The sequence below is a fragment of the Aythya ferina genome, assembly GCF_964211825.1.
Source record: "Aythya ferina genome assembly, chromosome: 19".
NCBI lineage: Eukaryota > Metazoa > Chordata > Aves > Anseriformes > Anatidae > Aythya > Aythya ferina.
The window spans coordinates 5,468,874-5,489,864 of record NC_140309.1 but is presented as its reverse complement, the minus strand read 5'-3'; the positions used below and the strand labels follow the sequence as shown (position 1 = coordinate 5,489,864).

The following is a 20,991-nucleotide window of genomic DNA, read 5'->3' as shown; positions in this document are numbered from 1 at the left end:
CACCACAATTAATCAGCCCTACAGCAAATGGCAGCACAGCGTGAGGTCTTGCAGGACTGGTATTCGGGGGAATTTGGAATTAATGGGAACGGGTATGTTTTATATGTTCATTTACTTCATCGCAGCGAACAATGCAGTGGGGTTGTTTTTGTTGCTCTGGGAGCTGAGTCACACTTTATTCACTTTTTTTTTTCCCTAAAAGAGGACAGCCATTAATAAATCTGTGAGCGGTGTGACAAACATGTTAGAAGGAGTCAAAGGGATTTTTTCTCCTCCCACTGCAGATGAGTCAGCAATTACAGTATTGTGAAAGAAAATCAGCACCGAGTTTGTTGTCTGGGCATGGTAAACGTTTACATCTTAAAAACCATTTATGCTAGCGGTGTTCTGAGTGCTGGCTTCTGTAAGTGGTCTCCTGCATAGCGGAGCAAGTGTCAGAAGCTTTCCCTAAATGCCCGTCCATCTGAAATGAGAATATTTGATCAGAACAGCAGATTTCTGGTGGTTTACTCAAGGAGGTATTAACAACTGTTTCCATTCTGTCTCTTTGCAAGGTAAGATCCTCTGAAGACCGCTCTGTCAGGGGTAATTGCCACGTGAAGTAACGTTGTCCTGTTCTGAACTTTGGCTGTTTTGTACACGTGATGGTTAGATCTGGGAGCGTGTCAAGGCTTGGCAGAAGCCTTCCTGCACAAACACGAAGGCTCATTCATATTCTTGATGTTACTTTGGTCAAGAAGAATGGAGCTGCCTGGCTGTTTATTGGGACTTCAAAATACTACGAGAGGGGAGTAGCTGGCGCTGCTGGAGGGTTTTGTTTAGGGGCTAAAGGGCCTCCTCTGTCTGCTTGAAACACCTTTCTGCTGCCTGCCTAGCTTACAGGTTAGCGAGGTAGGGCAGCCTGATGAAATAAAAGGAGTGGCAACGCGCACGTGAACGCTGACGTGTTTGACAGGTGCATTGTTTAAGCATAGATACTGTACTAAATGCTTGAAAAGCTTTGCCAAGGGATCAAGTTGGACTGTGACTGCAGGGTATGTAGATCCAGACTAGCTTTAAGCTGATAGTGGTGTAATCGTAGCAGCAACGACACTCGGCACAAGCTGTGAATCCTTTTAGAGAAACCTGACCAATACTTGGATGCTTAACCTTTGCTGTGGTTTGTGCTGTCATCACCATGCTCGCTTGTTTGCTCAAGCAGTGGCTAGCCTGGGTAAATGTACACAGCCTGTAGAGTAAATAGATCCTCCATAAACCCAAGAAGTCATTGAATTTTATTTCTGCCGAGACTTTTTTTTTAAATGAGCCTTTTATAAAGAAAGGTTATAAAAATGAAAAATTGTCAGTGTTACAGCGAGGGAGAGTAAGATAGAAGCACAGAGAGATCAAGGAACATGCTGGTGACTGAGATGAGAGTAATAACTCAGTTCTCTCTTTTTTTTTGTCTCTATAGGTGAATTCAGTGTCTCTGTTCATTAAACTGTAACTTGCTTGCTGTTGACTTATGCGGAACTCAAACTCATTGTGTTTCTGAGCAGATTCACTGATGGTGGCAGTAGGATGACCACGTGCAGCCAGAATACTTTCTCTGGCTTACCATCCATCATGATGTCTAGCTGACTTTTCCTACACCGTGATTGATCCACTGCTGCCCTATTTAAATTACCATTTAATTGATGGGGCGGAGAGGGTGGTGTTACTCTTGAAAAAATACTGATAGTGTTTTCCAGAAGCTTTGAGGGATTGTACTCCTCACCTTCCAAAGTATCAATGGCAGGAATTAATTAGAGGAAAAACTAAGGACAACAAAACCCCACGTTCATTGGCTGGAAACTTGCATGGAGAAGGTCAAGTGTGTGCACAAAACAGCAAAAGGCTGGTTAAAGGGTAAAGGAAAAGGACCTGCTACTGTGGTGAGGGGTGCAGGAAAGAACAGGCTACTGATGGAGGTAGGGGACTGCCCTTGGGAGGTGAAGGTGCTTTTGGCAAATGTAAAATAAATTACTGGGGAAAAGAGTCCAAGCCCACTTCTGTGCATACAACCCTATGTAAATAGCTGCATTCCCGTGATACCTGATGCGAGTGACCGCTGTTCCATTGCATTCTGATTTAAATAATGTTTAGCTAAGCATAAACTTAAAACTAGACTTAAATTACCTGGGGCCAGAATGACTAAATGTGTGGAAGAGGTGAGGAGCATTACTCACCACGTGAATCGGCCTTATCAAGATTGGGAGGAGGTAAGTTGTGATTCCCCTTCACCGAGGGCGACGGGAGCATCGGGGATTTGGACTCCAGAACAGCAACTGCCCGGTTTTGTGTCCGAGAAGAAAGGCGAGGGAGGCAGTAACAAAGCAAGGAAGTAGTTAATGTGTTGTGTGCCCCATAGGAAGGAGAGAAAAAGAGGGAAGTAGTAGTGGAGAAAAACGGAGAAACAATGTCTTCGCTTCTTTTTCCCCTTATAATTGTACATGACAACATTCACTGTGTGATCATGCTTCCAGGACGATTTGGGTAAAAATGGTTGCACAAGGAAGACAGAGGACAACAAGTTGCCTTACTAGCGAGTACTACATGGCATTTTTGGTAATCACCATTTGACCTGAACCTGGAAACGCTTTCAGCGTTGTTTGCTGGCTGTGCACCTGGGCGCTGATGTAGAACAGCAGTGCCAGCTGTCGCTGCGCTCGGGGCGGCAGCCGCCCCAACCCCAGCTGGTGGGAGCAGGAGCAGGTTCCTCGGGGACACCTGCAGCATGCAAGCAACTCGCTTCAAATGCCGTGGAGATGGTCATACAAATGGCTGCATGGGTTTTTACATCAAAAATTTTTTTTTTTGATGGTACCACATCAAAAGTTATCTAGTTGTTAATTAATCCTTGGATAGCTAGAAGTCACGCAAAAGACCCTTGTTTTCTCTAGAAGAGACTCCTTCCCATCTCACCTTCTTCATTTCTTTAGACTTTAATTATTTAAATGTTGTGTTTCTTTGAGATCCTTACAGTAGCATGTCATACAGTGCTGAAAACAAGGAAAATAAAGAATAGGAACAGGCATTACTGAGACTACAAGTTACAGTGGAAAAGTTAGATACTATTTTCATAGCATAATGCAAGCTGTTCTGCTTGATGTTATGTATTTATAATGTGGTTAGATGTTTAATGTGCAGTGCTCAGTTGAATGTTTTTGATACTGCAATTGTTGATTTACTGCAATAAAAAGTTATTATAACTGATATGCTGCAGCAGGGCTCAGTTCAGTATCTTAACTGATACGTGCATTTGACTCCACCACCAAGTTTTAATGAACATAGCATTAAATTAGTACTGGATTCTTGCTTGCAAATGTTTAGTCAGTACAGAAGGAATTAGGGATGTCAAATAACCTTCAGCTGTACCATAAGCTATAAGTTGTTGGGCAGATGTAACAAGGTCTCTGAAAGCCACAGTGCCCAAAATAGGGAACTGCCTAAAAGTTAATTCTGCAGAATTGCTGGTAATGATATTGGCAAGCAGCAGCGCGTCTCCCGTAGCACAGCTGCAGGATCGCCGTCTTTCCTTCTCTTTCTGGATCCTGGCTGTCAGCACTGCGCGCAGTGATGTCCTCAGGAAAGGAGATTTGTGACAATGCAAAGGGTTTTGTTGCCTCTGAAAATGAGTTCTTTGTCCTTAAATAAAACTAAACGAATGTATGCTGACCAATAAGCTATAGACGTTTGTCCAGAAGAGGTAAATGAAATGCTTGATGCTTACAAATGCAAGTTTGGGAAAGCAAATAATTCTTTTTTTCCTTCTACACCACTCCCACCCCCTTTTATTTTCCCCTTCAGTTTGGTGTGCTGCTGTTCAAGTGTGTAAAGGAAAGCTTTGCTCCTTGAAGAGAACACCACTTCAATGTCATAAATCGGGAATTTTTTCTGTTCAACTCGCTTACTAAAAAAACCCTGCTTTCGGGTGCCACTTACCAAACAACTGCATTCTTTGGAGTATGTTTTGCAAGTTGTTTGTTTTAATCAAATCTTTAAAGAAAATAAAACTAAGAAAAGCTATCTGCAGTCAAAATACATGTACTGGTGGCAGACTTCTAGACTGCAAATTTATGTAGCACCGTAAATGTGGCTCCAATATGGCATCGTGGTGGATAAAAATTAGGGCTGTTAGGAAATAAGCATGAAGAAAAAAATGCTCGAGACAGAGGTATGGAAAAAATAAAAAGATATGGCTGCCCAATCATAACAGGAAAAGGAAGAGGTGGAAAGTGACACGAGTGACTTATGTCTAGCAAATATTTTGGAGGCAAGTAGTTTGTTTCTGATCTGTTTTTCAGATTTCAGCTGTAGGACTGAACTCTTGATGTCATGTTTGACATCCTAAAATATCAAGTGGAAAGCTTTGTGGTATTAATTTTATAAATAGACCTAGTACTCAAAAATAAACTTGGCGATAATCGGCTTTGTCTGTCTTAATTCAGGAATGGTCACTACATGTTTGCATAACTGGGAACTGTCATAGATAAAATTTAATCCTTTTGGGAGCTGATCTGTGAAGCAGCGTTTAAGTAACTAGTCACATACAGGATGTGTGCTTGTTCGTGTGTTTGCCTTACGTTGAAACCTTGCTGTGTGTTGGTTTAAGAGAAAGTTTGGTCTTTTTTTCACTGTAGTTTCTTGTTACGTGCTCCAATTGTCTCATAGCCTTCTCGTAAGTAAAATCCACTCATAAGTGGATTTTGCTGCCCTTCTTTTGAGTTCTTCCACCTGGTTAAGCCATGTAATAGCATGCAGTGTGTTTTATAACGTTAAACAGGTAGATGGTGATCCCTGCTCTTGACATGAAGTACCTATACAGCATCCGTGTAGTTTGTTAGAAACAAAGCTGGTAATGCCCTTGGTTTGTCTGACTGCCATCAGTAGTCCCCAATACCCTAAAAAAAGCCTTATTTGTAGAGTAATGGTTGGCCAAAGTGACTTCTTGTTTGCTTGCTTCATTTTCAGTTTGGCCTATTGATTTTAGTTTAAACTCTTATTGGTGCTGTTTTGTGAGTTACCAAGTTGGTCTATAGGGTTTTTGTTTGCTTCTTAATGAGTTAGGGCCCAAATTGGGGAGTTAGGCCTCCCATACTGCCTCTCTTAGGGGATACAGAGTGCACCCTGCCTCCTGGGGGCCGGCGTGTAATGGTGGCTCCTGTCATAGAGTGGTTCGCTGTGTGCTTCATCAATGTCGTCAGCCTTTCTGTGTATGGTGCTCCCATTCATGAACAATTCCAAAATGAACAGTTTTTGGTGGTTAGTTTTTTTTTTTTTTTTTTTTTTTTTTGGCAGCCTATGATGGCAAATAAAAACTTTTCTTTCTCAGCTCTTTGACAGAACTGAGGTGATTTGGGCCTAACTTCAGAGCAAGACTTCAGCTATAAATGACAGTGATCTAATTGAAAATCTCTGAATATCCCTTTCCTGCCAGTGACTTCAGTGCTTTTCCAGGCAGGCTTTAATCTGTGTAATGTGGCCTGCGGTTACCTGCAGCTGGCAGTTCAAATTTGGGTTCGTTCTAGAAAGTGGAGTGTCTGTATTGCTGTCGTACAAACCATATCCACTGAAAAGACAATCTTTTTGTGAAAATATAACCATTTTCACTTAGTAGAAAGAAGGTAGTTGGGATGATGTCTTAAAAATAACCTGCTTTTCTTTTTACACATACGCGTTTCTGGGGGTTGACATATAATATGATTTATTTTCCTCGGGTGCGTGTGTTAGTGAAATGTGGATAACGCTGGTGTGGGGAAACTCCTCTTCTGTGTGTGGAACGCCAGGATCTGTCCTGAACATACCTCATACGGGTGGTAAAAACACTTTGAGCCTAGTACATGAATGAAAGCAATAATGCTAACACATAGTTGTGCCGATGTGTGGCCTGCAGATCTCACCTGTCGCCATTTGCTCTTCCCAGGGCCTACAGCTGGCCTGGCAGCAGCCAGAGCACTGTAGTGCCAGGTTATTCACTTTTTTCTTTTTACATGCAACTGGCAGGCTGGAGAGAAAGGCCACACTGTAAAAACAAAAGCACTTGAAGTTTCATTTCCATTTCCTGCTTGGTGACCCTGCCACCCCTCTCTGCTTGGGCGGGAGGGTTTAGGAAGGCCGAACTTCTTGTTGCCTCAGCTTAAAGTGTCGGCTCTTGTGGTGTCCTCTGCCCTCCGTCCTTGGCAGAAGCAAGTCTTCTCTTCAGAAGAAATATAATTTGGTTGTTTTGCACAGCCAAAGTTTGCTTTCTGATGGGAGCAGTAGCACAGCCGCTGTTGTGAGGTCTTCAAAATGTCGGTCATACGGCAAGTGATGCCTAGATTCCTTTTTGCTTTCTTTTCAACTTGTGTGTATGGCTCTGGGCACCTGCCCGGCTGTGGCACAATCCAGCCTCCCCTAGATATTAGAGCCTGTCACCGCGTCCCTTCAAGAGCCGAAGCCATGGCACCAGAAGCGCCTCCTCCAAGCCTGGCCTGGCCTGGCTCTGAGGCGGCGGCGTGGTGGCTGTGGGGGCTCCGCCAGGCACCTCCAGCCCTGCTGCCTGGCTGCCTTGGCTTCCAGCATCGATCTCTCTCGAGCCAGTGGGGAGTGGAAGTGTAGGCTTACCCTTCTGCAAGAGATCGAAGGCAGCTCTTTAGCCTTGGGAAGTGCTGTCGAGCCTGGGCCTGGCTCCACGCATGCTGTTTCAGTCCTGGTTTTGATCCAGGCGCTTTCTGAGCTCCTTTGAAGCTTTCCTCTCAGTGAGCTGTCTTTGCTGCAGGTTTCTTTTGCATTCTGGAGAGTTCCCCTGTGCAGTTTGCCTTGCAGAATCCCAATAAGAGAGGGTGGCCAGGAAAGCTGATGTCTTGATACTGAAAGTTCAATTGAAAAAGTGAAATGAAGATTTCTTTGGTTCTGTAGCTACATATACCTTTTATCCAGCATGGAGTTGAGCAGATAACTTAAGCACTATGTTTTATAATACCACAGGCCCTTATAAACAGCGATCAGTAAAACATACCAGTGCATTTAAAAGATCCTTTTGTTCACGTCTGCAGTTACTCTAAGTCATCTGGTACTAAAAATAAACATAACACACACAGCCTCAATGGCGTTCACCAGCCAGCATTTTACCACTGTAAGCTGTAGATCTGCTGCCACCGTTTTGCAAGTCTCAGTGTTTGCTGCTGCTGAAGTTCTGTGGCCACTGTACTACGTTTTCTGTACTTGGTTTTAGTGGTAAGTGTTTTGGGTGGGCTATGTAAGCGTGTCTGATGGATCAATATTTTGTGTATGTAGTCTGTGCTGTGTAGGGACTATAACTGAAACAAAGTGATTCAGCTTTTCTACCAGACGGAGCTGGAACACGTCCATAAAATGCTTTTGCAGAACAGATAGAGGATTGCTTAGAGGAACGCTGTTTGCTCAGTGCATTGCCGCATGGAGGTGGGTTTTGTTTGAGCTCATCTGCCTCTTGTTTCTATTTTGAATTCAAGTTCTGAGGTGTACAGTAGGAAACCCTCTGGCACCTAAAGCAGGCCTGTGCTTCTTGAGGTGCGAAGTTGTTAATATTGCACATGAAGATCAGTATTATAGGGGTGGCGGTTGTGCTTCTCACTCTTTATAGTGTCATGCAGCGTTGTGGTGATCGTGTTGTAACAGTCTTCAGTGCCTTGTGGACTTAATAGTATTCCTTTTGTTTGCCATACCACCAGGTCATCTGCTAATGCAGTAAATACTGGAAAATGCAGATATATATGTGCTCGCTTACGGATTTTTACCTGCTGGAAACAGGAAGCGTTTGATCTGATGATCAGTTATTTCTCCATAGATTGTGGTCATCTTCTGGCAGTTTGGTTGAATGAATGTAGTTTGCAAAATGTGTTAATGGAAGTGCAGAACTGAAGGCAGGAGGCATCAAGGCATCATGTTTTAGTTTATGATTTTTTTTTGGTCTGTAGTTGTTAGCTCAGCAGCTGTTGTTGAGTTTTCTTCAACCTTAGCCTTTGAGAACTTGGTGCTTCGATGCTCGGCCTTCACGGGCTTTTTGTTTGTTTTTTCCCAATTGCTTCCTTCGGTGTATTTACAGAAGTATGATTTTCTTTGGGGGAATTGTTTTCTATAGAATTCCCTGCCACGTTCCCAAATAGCTGTGGAGATACCTACTGCGATTTGATGCTGCAGTCTAAGAGAACTTACCTTCCCTCTGTGCTTAAAGGACTCTCACTGGTTGTTCTGATTTATTGTGGGGCAACAGTTGAACTAATTAATAAATATACTTCAAAAAGCAAAAGCCTCAAACCTCTAAGTTGCAGAATGGGATGTCTTAACTGTTAGTGACGTACCTTATCTTCTGTTTTATTTTTAGTTGCTCTTCTACAACGGGTGGCAGAATTGGAAAAGGTCAATGCAGAATTTCTGCGCACAAAGCAGCAACTCGAGCAAGAATTTAATCAAAAGAGAGCGAAATTTAAGGAGCTGTACTTGGCTAAGGAAGGTAAGTTCTCTATTTTCTGGATTCTTTGAAAGTTTAAATAAACTTTAGCTGTATGTAAAGCCTATATGAAGAATAACCTTTGTAATGCCAACTACTGTTTCCCATTTGCACATGCACACCACAATTTTTTTTCCTCTGGTTAAGGATAATCCTAGTTAGGATTTAAGATAATTTTCTTCCAATACTGGGATAATTGGCTACATATCCATTATGAGATAACACATTGCTTTTGATTTGCCAAAAATGAAAAAGTAAGGTCTTAAACAGTTATAGTAAGAATGTAAGAGATGAGTAGGGAGTAAAATTCAATTGGTGGCTCTTTAGCTTACAGGAACAAATTTTTGGAATTAATTTAAAAATTTGGCTGCACAGACAGGAGTCAGCCGAGCAACTTGTTGTACATCCAGACACATCACCCCTGAATTTAATACCAACTCTAAAGTCAGTGTGCTCATTCTCTCTGAACAGCAGCTGAAGCAGAAAGATGTAGTCTAGATGATGTGCTTTTCATGCTTTGTGGCTAGCTTCTTTCATACAGTATTAATTTGTCTTACTTTTCAATCTGAGCTAGAATGTAAGCAGAAAAACATTGTAAAAATTTTAATACTAGCCAAGGGCATTTATTTCAATAGCACGCTGTAGGAAAATTTGAACCATATGAGCTCAAATATCCAATGAAGACTTGGAGAGTAGTGATAGTTGCTGTTCTGAGAGCCAAATTGGTTTACTTCTAATTCTGATGATTTTCTGTCCTTAACATATGAAAGCAAACCCAAAAAATAATGCATTAGGACTGCAGCTGCTTGTATTAGCTTATGAGAGCAGAAATACAACAGGCATAATGAAGATCAGATCATACAGAAGGCCTATTTCTTTGTGTTTCTAGCAGCTGGATGAAAGGAAATTTGAGATACAAGATGCTGCTGATGAGATCAGCAGTACTTCTCTCTTTTCCAAGCAGTCAAAAAATAGAAAATTATGATGATCAAAAAAACCAACTTTTATATGTACCAGAGTGAAAGGATACCAGAGAAGAATATACAAGCAATTACTTCCCCCCCTCCACCAAAGCTTTTTCCCCCTCTTTGTACTCTGAGACCCTTTCCTAAAAATACATGTGGGACAGTGGCAGGCTATCTTTAACACTGTCATTTAGGAACTAAATAACATAGATGCTATAGGATTTTGTGGTGGTGGTGGTTGTTGTTGTTTTAATTCAAGGATTGATGTCCTTTTTAGTACTCAATTAGCTTAGAGTTTCATATTCTTTTTCAAGTAGTAAGGTCTTGGGCACCAGGCTTGATTAATAGAGATAGCTTGTTGTTTTTGTATGCTGGCCAGATCTTTCTGCTAAAGTTATTGCTGTTGAAATAGGCTACATGGGCATAAAACTATATTTTCTGTTAGTACTTTTAGAATTAATTGTATAATATATAGCATTTAAAGCTTTTGCTTCAGATTAACTGAAACCTCTAGAGGATAATATGAAATTAGTTTAATCTCTGCTTCTGGTTGCAACAATTAGGGAAGTAGTGGACATTCAGTTGAATGCATCTCTTTTTCTAGTGGAAACAGGCACAATAGAGCAAATTTGGCTGCTTAGTTTTCATATACGGGCTCCAGGTAGTGTTCACAGAGTGTTTCTAGTCTAGAATACAAAGTATTCTGTCCAAATTTGGACCAAGTTGGTGCCAAAAGTGGTGAAGAACTGTCTTCCTCTCTGTTGGTTTTATCTTTTCCAAATTCATTACCAGAATGAATTAAATAGTACTGAACTAATTAAAAGCACAGTTCACCTTCACCAGGCATGTTCATTCATAGGTTACAGCTACACTGTCTGATTTGTGGCTGCATCAGCAAAAAAAGAGTCACTTTTCAAGTAAAAGTCAAATAAAAGACAAGGGCAAATGAATTCAAGATAATGTTCCCTAAAGATACCTGCTAACATTTGTTCAGTTGTTATAGGTAGATGCTGTTATATCAGCGCTTCCCTCCCTGCCCTTGTTAGAGCACTGCTCTTTGTCATAGCAACTGTGGATACTCTTCAGATTGAATTTATTTTTAATCAAGCTAAATGGAAATAATAATACTTTTCAGAGGACCTGAAAAGACAAAATGCAGTGCTTCAAGCAGCCCAAGATGATCTGGGACAATTGCGGACACAACTGATGGAAGCTCATGCTGAAATGGAGAACATCAAAGCTATAGCCACTGTCTCTGAGAATACAAAGCAGGAAGCTATCGATGAGGTGAAGAGACAGTGGCAAGAAGAAGTGGCCTCACTGCAAGCTGTAATGAAAGGTAACAACCTGACAAGCCACTGCCACTGAGATCAGACACCTCCTTAGCATGCATTCTGTGATTTATGTATGCTCTCGTACAGAGTATGGAAAGTTGCTCTTCATGGCTTGGCAAAACTGAGCTACAGAATGGGCAGATCAAGCATAATTTCTAGGCTTGGCAAAAGGAGCTTGGTTCTTCTTTTCTGGTAATATGGAGATAAAAGTTAGAAGGAATCATGGCAGTGGGAATTTCCACATATATACAAAACATTTCTGAGGAACTGGGAATGTGATACTTCATCCTTCATGAAGATAAGTATAATACATGTGATTTGGCAAGTCTGAAAACAGCTTTAGGCTGACAGCATGATTCTGTTCTCTCCTGTGTAAACACAGTTCTGCTGTCAGACAGTTGTGTCCCTCCAATATCATCACATGGACTTTTCCCCAGGCTAGTTACTGCATGTGTTGCTGTTTTTCAGCTCTGGGTCTTCATGTTTGTTTTTTTTTTTTGTGTGTTTTTTTTTTTTTCTAGATGTTTCTGAGCTATTCTTTATTATCTTTGCATGTTGTGCAGCTGTTCTAATTTCTGAGACAAACTATATTCAAGGAATAAAATATAGGATGTAAACTGGGAACAAATTGTTGCCATAACTGGCTGTTTTCTTCAAGGTTCACAAACAAGATCATAATATCCTGAGTCTACAGTCTATAGTTGCATTTTAGAGTGAGGAAGTAGGATTTCAGTAGTTTGTCTGGATAATGTGCTGAAAGGTGCAAAACATATTGCTAAATAGGATGTTAGGTATGCTGTTTTGAAATTAGGGACTGTACGGTTTGGAGGGCTGGTTTGTTTGTATTCTAGCAATGGCCCAAACTGAAATGTAGTTTCTTAGTATCTTTTGCTTTTCAGGGGTAAGAGTCAAAGGGAAGAGAGGGGAAGGAAGACTTAACTGATGTCCTACTTTAGGTCAACTATGAAAAATCATTGGCTGGTTGGAGATGAAATTCATAAAGCTCTGTTGTGCATCTTGCATTGAAAGTAAGTTTTGGAAATGCTGTTTTATAGAGACTGTTCGTGACTATGAGCTCCAGTATCATCACAGGTTGGAGCAGGAACGAGCTCAGTGGAATCAGTATCGAGAAAATGTGGAACGGGAAATAGCAGAGTTAAGAAGGCGTCTGTCTGAAGGTCAAGAGGAGGAAAATCTAGAAAACGAAATGAAAAAGGTATGTTGAGATCTAGCTCTTCAGTTACAGTTTCAAGATGTATTTGTGTTATGTGTGGGTTCGTTCCTACACCCTGCTATAATTCCCCATAAGTACACACAGCCCGGTTCTGCCAACTTTCAGCTCTTTGTTCGTGGAAGTCGTCATGATCTTGCTTTTGAATCCATAGAGGTGTTGTATCTGATGATATATATTCAGTAAGATGGTTCAACTTGAGAAGATGGCAAGGTTTGGTTTTCAGTTGGTAAAAGCAAGAGGCCTTGTAAAGTCTTTGGTTGTTCCGTCAATTGAACTCAAGTAAAGCCTCCCTTAGATTTTTCTGGAGTGACTGCAGATTTGTAAAGCTTCCTTTACTTCCTGCACCTTTGTTTTTTCTCTCAGATCTCATTACTACTTCTGAGGTTTTTAATGGGCACTACGTCTAAAATGTCTTTGGCCTTTGTTATGAGGTTAGCCATGTTTGTGCAACACCATTCTGCTGTTTTCCTAGAAAATACTGAACCTTGATGCCATAAAACAATAGGCTTTTGTCCTGGTTTCAGTTAGGACAGAGCTAATTTTCCTCCTAGTAGATAGTAAAAGGTAATTGCCCTGGAGTTTGGAAAGGTTTTGTTGTTGTTCAAAGATCTGTGACTTTGAACATTTCCTGGAAGTAAGTTGAGGTGCCTTGGGGTGTGTTTGGATTTTCTTGTTGCATTTGAAAATTCAGTCTATTTTCTCTCCTTCAGGTGGGAAGGGGAATGAACTGGTCCTAATAGATAGGTTTTGAATCTTTGTATACATCGTGTTATTAACAACTCATGTTTAAGTGAACTTGTCTTCTCAGCATGCTTACTGTAGTCTTTAAGGTATTCTAAGATCTTAAAATGTAATAAATAGTCCTGTGTTGGATGAAGAATAGTCTAACATCTGATAATGTGCAACGTCACTGCATTTCCATGTTTCTGCTTGCTGTCAGAAGTGGAGTATTGAATATCACAAACATTCTAAATATGTTACCTAGTCCTACTGTATAGTAACAAGCAATCAGTATTACTATTTCAAAATGGAATTTCCTTTCTAAAAACTATAAAAGAGATTCTCAAATATTGCTAGTTTTTGTTGAATGTTTGCTATTCAGTAACACTGTTCTTCATGTAGTCCTTGATTTATAAAGGTGGAAGTCTGAGTAAAGCCCATTTGACAGTGTTATATTTGCAGACGTACTGCTTCTGGATTAAAGACATCGCCTTGTTTAGAGAAGGTTTTAGCCCTAATAGGGGAAAAAAGATTTTGATTAAAGCTGGAGGATTTGATCAGTGTGGTGGGTCCCTTATCAACAGACCCAGAAAATGCAGAGCTCATAGTGTAAAAGTCCTATCAGTGCATTACCAACAAACTGCCAGTAACAACTTTCAGAAAATAATCTCTCCACTGAAAGTCTTCTAGTAACTAAAACCTCAGCAATTTCTCTCTTTTTTTTTTTTTTTTTTTTTTTCCTAGCTGGCGTGGTGATCATGTAACAGTTAGAGCTGCAAGTTGCTCAGGTGGCAGCTCACCAAGGCTCAGTAGCTTTGCTGTGAGCCAGTTAGCACTGAAAAGTTTAAGACAGCAGATAAATAGTGATTTCAGCGGCACTTCTTCAAAGGTGTTATCAATGTTTCTTGTGATCCTGAAGGAAAAAGTGATTGGCTTATTAATCTGTGATTAATATGAGCTTGGAAAGGTTTATAAGCCTGTAGAGGAACATATACTTTATGTAATAAGAGGGGGAGGGGGAAAGCTGGTCTTCAGAGTGCAGCTTGAAATAATTGCTTAAACTGCTTTGCATGGGGCTTTTTAATCTTCTTTCTCATTAAACCTGTGAGGTTTTTCCTCAAGGAGACTAAGAATTAGATCAAAATCAGGAAAAGGACGTTCAATTTCACCTAATAACAAACAAGCAAATCCCAAGCCCCCCAAAAGCTGTGTTTGACTAGCAAAATAATGAATATTTATGCCACAGCAGTCAGTGAGGAAGGATGAATTTTCTCGATCATTTGGGTGTACTGTTTGAATACCTGGAATCAATTCCTCATGCAAAATGGTATTGCCATCCAACGGGGTGGTATTTATCCTCTGTCCTTATAAGGATGAGGGATTATAAAGATGGATTTATTTTATGCTAAGGCATGAATTTATAGTTTCTTTAATAATTTCATCTTCAGCTCCAAGGAATCTCCAAACATCACAAAAATTTTAAAAATGTTGCTTTTTGTTGTAAATAGGCCCTATACCAGCACATAAAATACAACAGCTCTTAAAACCAGGAGAAAACAACACCACTGTCTAGCATTGACCATGTGAGGTGAGAAGAATGGACAGCGCAGAGACAAGGTCACAAGTGTTGTGTTTCAGTCCAGGACACCAGCCTTGTTGGCTCTCTTGACTTGGTAATATCTCAGTTCAGCTGTGTTCAGTTCAGTTATAAAATCCATTTTAAACAACAGAGAATCTATGAAATTCAATACTGCACCCACATACTTGATAAAGGTTATGCTTGTTGTCTGCATGTTTTTCGCCTTAAGGAGAAAAAGGGTAGATAACAAATGTTGCTCCAAATCCTGAAATCATCTCTTTGAATTTAACGCCTATTTATTCGGTCGAATGTACAGATCTGATCTGTGTGCTATCAGGCTTGCAATGTGCTTGGTTTTCGTCACGGTTTGGGAGCACTCAGGTCAGGTGGGTAATGTTTTGATAAAAGTCTAATTTGAGCTGTATTTACTAGGTTGTGACTGCTTTGCAGGCAGTCTCCAAGTCTTGTCTGCAAACCTGGAGTTTGGCATTCTTGAGCGTCTCCTTGTCAGAAAGAGCGTGTCTGGTGGAGCACAGGCTGTTGTCTGGAAGCAGCTGTTCTGCTTCTCCATGTAAATATATTTCAAGCTGCAAATTGCCGAATGTCTGGAGGAAACCTAGGTATTTTGTGATTTTTATGATAAAGCAACAATTTCTAGGAAATCTCTGCTGAAAACTCTGTGCATGGTCTATAGATATCCGTTCCCAACTCAGAAAAAGTAAATACCGTTCTCTAACGATAATGTGCCTACCTGGTGATTAATCTCTGAGAAAATGGATTATTGATTGATAAAAATCTCTCTTCCTGTTGCTTTGTGATCCCAGGTAGGTTCTTTCAGGTAGCACAGAAGCTGGAAGAGGTCTGGCTGTAGCAGTGTGTGCTTCCATCAAGCTCTCTGCTCAGCAGTGACTGGGCTCCTTCTGGAACATGGCTTGGTGGGGAGGCATCCCGCAGGCTCCCAAGCTTTGGCTAGTCCATTTTCCTCAACCTCATCTTCCATCCAGGCATGGGGCTGATTTTGTCGTTGGAGCTGTGATGAATCTCAAGGCCATTCCTGGTACAGCTCTGTCACCCTGGGAGCAGCAGAAGTCCACAGAACAAGCAGGTGCTTTGTGTATCGAACGAGTGAGAAGGAACAGACCTGTCCCAAAGTGTGCTCGTTGGGCAGGATAGGGGAGATAGGAAGGGGAGGGTAATTTGATTTCTGTGGCAGAAGTGGCCATAAAATCTGCTGTTCAATTCTGCTTTCATTGTTCGTGATAACACTGGAATAAATTTAGATGAACTGTAAATATTAGTCCTGCTTTAAGGAGAGATTCTCAGATTGTCTGTGTATCTGTAGGGAGCAGTCAGGTATTCTACTTGCCTGAGATTTCTCCAGCTGAAAATGTTGGTTTTAGTAGCAGTAAAGGGCATGCAAGATCGCTGTGTTGAGCTGCCAGATGAATGATGCAATGTTTGGGGTGTTGGCTTGGGCTCCTTTTTTAGGGTGTTCTACCTGTGGGGTCATCCTCGTGCCGTGGTCTGCAGATCCTCTGTGCCAGGCTGAGGGACAGCAGGCTGCTCTGGTTTGGGGAGGGGTTGGGGATTGGTTGCAGAGGCAGTTTTGGTTCTGGTCGGTTGGTTTACATTAGGGGATGAATAAATACAAGGTGGTAATATGTGAAAACTAGGTCTGTGGCAGTCAATTTTGGAGGAAAAAGAAAAAGAAGTGCATGTTTTAATGATGATACCTCTGGAGGAGACTGAATTGGCTCCTTTTCACAGAGGCAATGTGATACTGTGACACCTCTTGCCACGTGACGGCATGGTTTATGAGACTGTTCAGTGACAGCTCCAAGTAGGTTAAACTCTGCGTGTGCTGTTGTTACATGGAGTAAAAAATAATGACATGGCATGTTTCATTCAAACCCGACTTTCAAAAGCAGACGGGCCAAGCAACACTCCTCTTGCTTAGCAAAGAGAGGCTGTTTGGAGTATTTATCTTAGTATCACAGTGACCTTTTATGTGAATCCTTCCCCATATTTTTTAAGTAAAGATTTGCAATGTGATGCAAGGACAATGTCAAACTTCATTAACAAAGAAGTAAAAGCTAGAGTACTTTTTCTATCGCATGGAATTTGATAAACAATTTTGTCTCTTCAGTTATTTGCGGCTGAGCAGTCTGATCTTGTTTTAGGAGGACTTTCTGTCTGTTTCCCCAACTGGTTGTTTCCACCATGGATGTGTTTGTTGCTTTATATTCAGCATTGAACAGTGTGAAATCAGACTAGTGATGAAATGTTCCTGTAGTTATCATGAGTAATTAGGAAAAAGCTTATTCAACAGTCCTTAAAATGTTGGGCTGTCTATGTGAGCCTGCTATAGGTAGCTTCAAGTGAGAGAACGGATCGAATAAATGAAATATTAAGAAAGAAAAGTCTGTGAAGTTGAACTTCTGCTCCCATCTGTTCGAAAAATGTGACTGATGAGTTAGTTGCTGGCTGCTAGTGACGGGATATGTATGTTTGTGTGACACTGTCACATGTCCCCAGTATTGAATTCACTGGGTCAGGTGATGTCCCTTGCTTTTCCTCACAGATTTTATTTGTGTGCCTTGGACAAACAAACCAGCAGTGACAAAATATAGCAGAAGTGAAAGAAACAGGAAGAAATTTGGTTTTGTTTTGCCTGTAGAAGTTTATTTGTAGCTTTTTTGACCCCACAGGCCTGGTAACATTTGTATGATTGCTATGTATGCAATAGTGTTTTATGTATTCATTTTAATTCATCTCTAAAACATCAAAGCTTTCCATTGTCTGCTCTTCTTAAAAGCCTTATTTAGGATACAGTTGTCAATAAGCTTACCAGGAAATGAAAATCCAGTGAGTAGCCTCTGAAACCTACGTTCTAGTCTAGATTTAAAACAAGACATGAATATTTTTTTCTAGCAGTTACCACATTTGATCGGGCTGGGAGAAGTGTCATCCTTAGGAGGCTCTGCTTGAGGACACAGTTCTCTGCCCTCCTCCTGTCCCTTCCTGAACTCCTCCAGTAGAAGGCAGGGAAAAGCTGAGCGTTCTCAGCCTCCATACATAAAACCAACCCAAATCAGGTGGTTTAAATTTTTCCTGGCATGAAGAATTTTACTGCGGTGAATATTTGAGTCTCCTTTTTTTTTCCGGAGTGTTCTGCTTGTGGAGTCTGTGGGAGCTGTCGCTCTCACTTTGAAAAGCTTTGCTGGAGACATGAAAGGAAGCCTGCACACTGGATGCTATTTCTCATTTTAATTCTTGCTATTTTAACCTCGTTCTTTCTCTATTCCCCCTCATCAGTCTCCTCAATCTGTTGACCTGGCTTTGATCTTTGCAGAAGTGTTTTCTTGAATATATCACGGGTTTTGATGGATGGTCTGTATGTGGTTTTGAAATACTCTAGTATGGTAACACCAAAAACGGATGCTGCATCAGTAGTAATTTTAAACTGAAGAATAATCTTCCAGAACAGAACAAAGCTGCACTATGTGTTAGTGTGCAGATCCTTTTCCTTTTAACTGCATAAGTAAGTAAATGAATGGTCAATCACTCACCATGAAGTTCTCGTGATACACTTTTTTCTTTTTTTTTGTGAGCCATGTGGCAGCAGGCCACAGGACAGCTAGGCCTTTAAAAACAGAAAAGGATACACATTTTGAAATGCATGTCCCTCAAGATTTGAGAATATTGAGATTTAAAAGCAGATACTCATGGCCCAAATCCATACGTGGATTCAAAATTTAGTTGCTTTTTCTGAACGGAATAACATCTGCCTGTTGTCATAGAGGCGATAGCTGAGCTAAATAAAGAGTATTAAGACAAGTGTTGAAAGTGGAAGTTTAGTCAGCAGTTTTTACTGTCATGGAAACTTCCTCCAAATGTCTCGCAAAATGGAAAAATTGTGGTGAAAACTATGATAATGTGTTATTCATAATTTATTGCATTAATTTCAGGCTCAGGAAGATGCTGAGAAGCTTCGTTCAGTTGTGATGCCTATGGAGAAGGAGATTGCAGCACTAAAAGAGAAATTGACAGAAGCTGAAGAGAAAATAAAGGAGTTAGAAGCATCAAAGGTGAGGAGGAATTGTAACTGTATCCTGATTTGTGTCTTGCATCCTACTAGTTTGATGCAGATTAATAATGGCAAATGTTGTAAGAGATAAAAAGGTATACTTTTCTACTGCTTTGCAGATAACATTTTTGACCTCTATACGTTTTTCTATCTTTCTGTTTTCAGGGTTGTTTTATATTCATGTGTCATCTCTGCTTAGATATAACTGCTAAAGTTCAGCTCTATTGCAAATGGAAAAAAAAAAAAGCTCTAGAAAAATAGCTGCTTTGCACCTCTCCGACAGCCTGGCCTTTAGATTACTGTCATGCTTAAAGCCCCCAAGAGATTTGCATTTGGCAGATTTTATTTTTTTTTAATCTACTACCACCTAGCATCTGCTATATTTCATCTTCTAATCCTGGGCATAAAGCTGAGGGAATAGCACCAGAAATCTTGTATCTTAAACTTTAAGCAAAGCTCAGATTCATAGAAAGGAATCCCAGATCTTGCTGATAAAAAATCAGTATGAGCAATTTCCCCAATGTTCCTGTATTCTTCAGAACCTGTACTGAGCTTTCTCATCAGCTGTGGTGGTAAATAATAGCTACATCACATTAAGATACTTGCATGTAATGTACTGTCTTATACAGGCATGAAAATGTCTTCTGTAACAAGTATTTTTATTTTTGAAGTCAAATAGGCTGAAACTGCAAAATAACCTACAATTTGGATGTTTCTAAAACATCCAAACACCTTCCTTGTGCTCTTCTGGATCACGTTCATTGAAAATCATCCCAGTAGGTGCTCAGCACCTTGAGGTCTGTCTGTGATTTGAGGAAGTGGTGTAATTCATTTAACACTATTAATTGTACTAGATTGATTGGGAGTCCATGATTGAGCTTTTTCTTTCTTCATAGATTCTTTATGCAAATTGCTTTATAGGTCACATTTTGAGACAGAAATGTTGCCTAGGAATAATAGTTCTCCAGGTAGTTCTGTTTGTTCTCTTGATGCAAATAATATTTTTCTTTTCATTGCCAAGGTGACAAAGTGGGAACTTTCTCTTTTCTTGCATGCTCTCAAAACATGAGCACTGTGCTCTACAGGATGAGTAAAATGCAAGCACATCTTCTGAAAAAAAAAAAAGAGAAAAATGAGTTTATCCATGCTTATAGTTTATTGGGGGATTTTTTTTTTTTTAAAGAATTCTCCCTTTAAATGGTAATTCTTACAAAAAATCATTTAGGCCTTAATTCTTACCTGTGGTCAATTCAACTTCATTATTCCTTCTGTCTGAAGTTCCCAGTAATCCTATTTCAAGCACCTTTTCAACCTAAACAGAGAGCATTGCTGTTTTGTATGTAGCAAGGAGGGGTTTAAACATAGACATAGGAAGTTGTTAAAGTACTTTAATCTACAGTGCTATAAAAATACAAGGCATTTATTTGCATGATTTGTATTACAAGACTGGTGTGAGGACTGGCAGGTTGTGCAGAAAGAGCGGTGCAGTTGGCTTTTCCATTGCTCATGGTGAAATCCCTCAAGTCTGCTTTAAGTAACGGTATTTTTTCAGTGTCAGGCACTTAACTGGATTGGTGAAACTATGCTGCTTTTTTTTTTTTTTTTTTTTGTCCACTGTTCTGCCCTTCCCAATGGCTATTCTACAGATTTCTCCATTTCAAAGGCTTGCAGAGAGAAAACTTCTATCCTAGGGCAGGAGAAGCTGTCCCCACCATTAACGGAAATTAAAAGTAGAAGGGCTTTGTTCAACTCTTGAGTCATTGCCTGTGGCTCCTCTACTGCATTGAGGAAGATGATGAACAACTCTGTAGCCAGTCAGGAATTGCCTGAAGGCTTTTGTTGCTTTTGATATAAAAACTCTGTGATTCCTGACTCAGAAAACCATAAAACCCTATAGGGCCATAAAGAGATCTTTCAGCCCACTCCCTGCTGCAAGATGGGATCCGTTTCTACATGCATCAAGTTTGGCAGATGTTTATGTAGCCCTATCTTAAAAGGCTCTCACCGGAGGTTCTGCAGTCTCTGTGGGACATTCGTTTCAGTTTTTTTTCTTAGCCTTTGCTGTTTTTTAAAAAAAAAAGCAACAAACTACTAATATATATCAGTCTTTCGTGTTGTAATTGTTTTTCATCCCATCCAAACAGATTTTCCTTCCTCTTTGCAGCAGGCCTTCATGGGTTTGAATGGTTGTTTTTTCTGCCCATTCCTAAGTTTTCTCTCTTCTGAGGTTTCGTCCAATCTTGCCTCATAGTCATATCTTCTGACTACTATCTTTACTCTATTTTGAATTGTCTCCACATCGTTCTTTGGGTGTGAAACCCCAAACCAGATGCAGGGTCAGCAGTGCATGCTTGCAGCCCAGAAAGCCAACCATATCCTGGGCTGCACCTCGAGCAGCACAGCCAGCAGGGTGAGGGAGGGGATTGCCCCCTCTGCTCTGCTCTTGTGAGCCCCCCACCTGGAGCCCTGCACACAGCTCTGGGGCCATCAGCACAAGGAGGACAGGGAGCTGTTAGAGTCAGTCCAGGGGAGACCATGAAAATGATCAAGGGGCTGGCGCACCTCTCCTATGAGTACAGGC

General features: G+C 40.8%; 1 protein-coding gene across 1 annotated transcript in view; it reads left to right on the top strand.

Annotated features, from left to right (window-relative positions):
• Window positions 1–20,991, top strand: part of RABEP1 (rabaptin, RAB GTPase binding effector protein 1) — a 52,330-nt gene that overhangs the window by 10,245 nt on the left and 21,094 nt on the right. Inside the window, exons 2-5 of the mRNA XM_084493542.1 lie at window positions 8,366–8,494; window positions 10,592–10,795; window positions 11,846–12,006; window positions 18,292–18,411. Of these exons, the coding sequence (XP_084349668.1) occupies window positions 8,366–8,494; window positions 10,592–10,795; window positions 11,846–12,006; window positions 18,292–18,411 (614 nt within the window). The remainder of the gene's footprint in view (window positions 1–8,365; window positions 8,495–10,591; window positions 10,796–11,845; window positions 12,007–18,291; window positions 18,412–20,991) is intronic.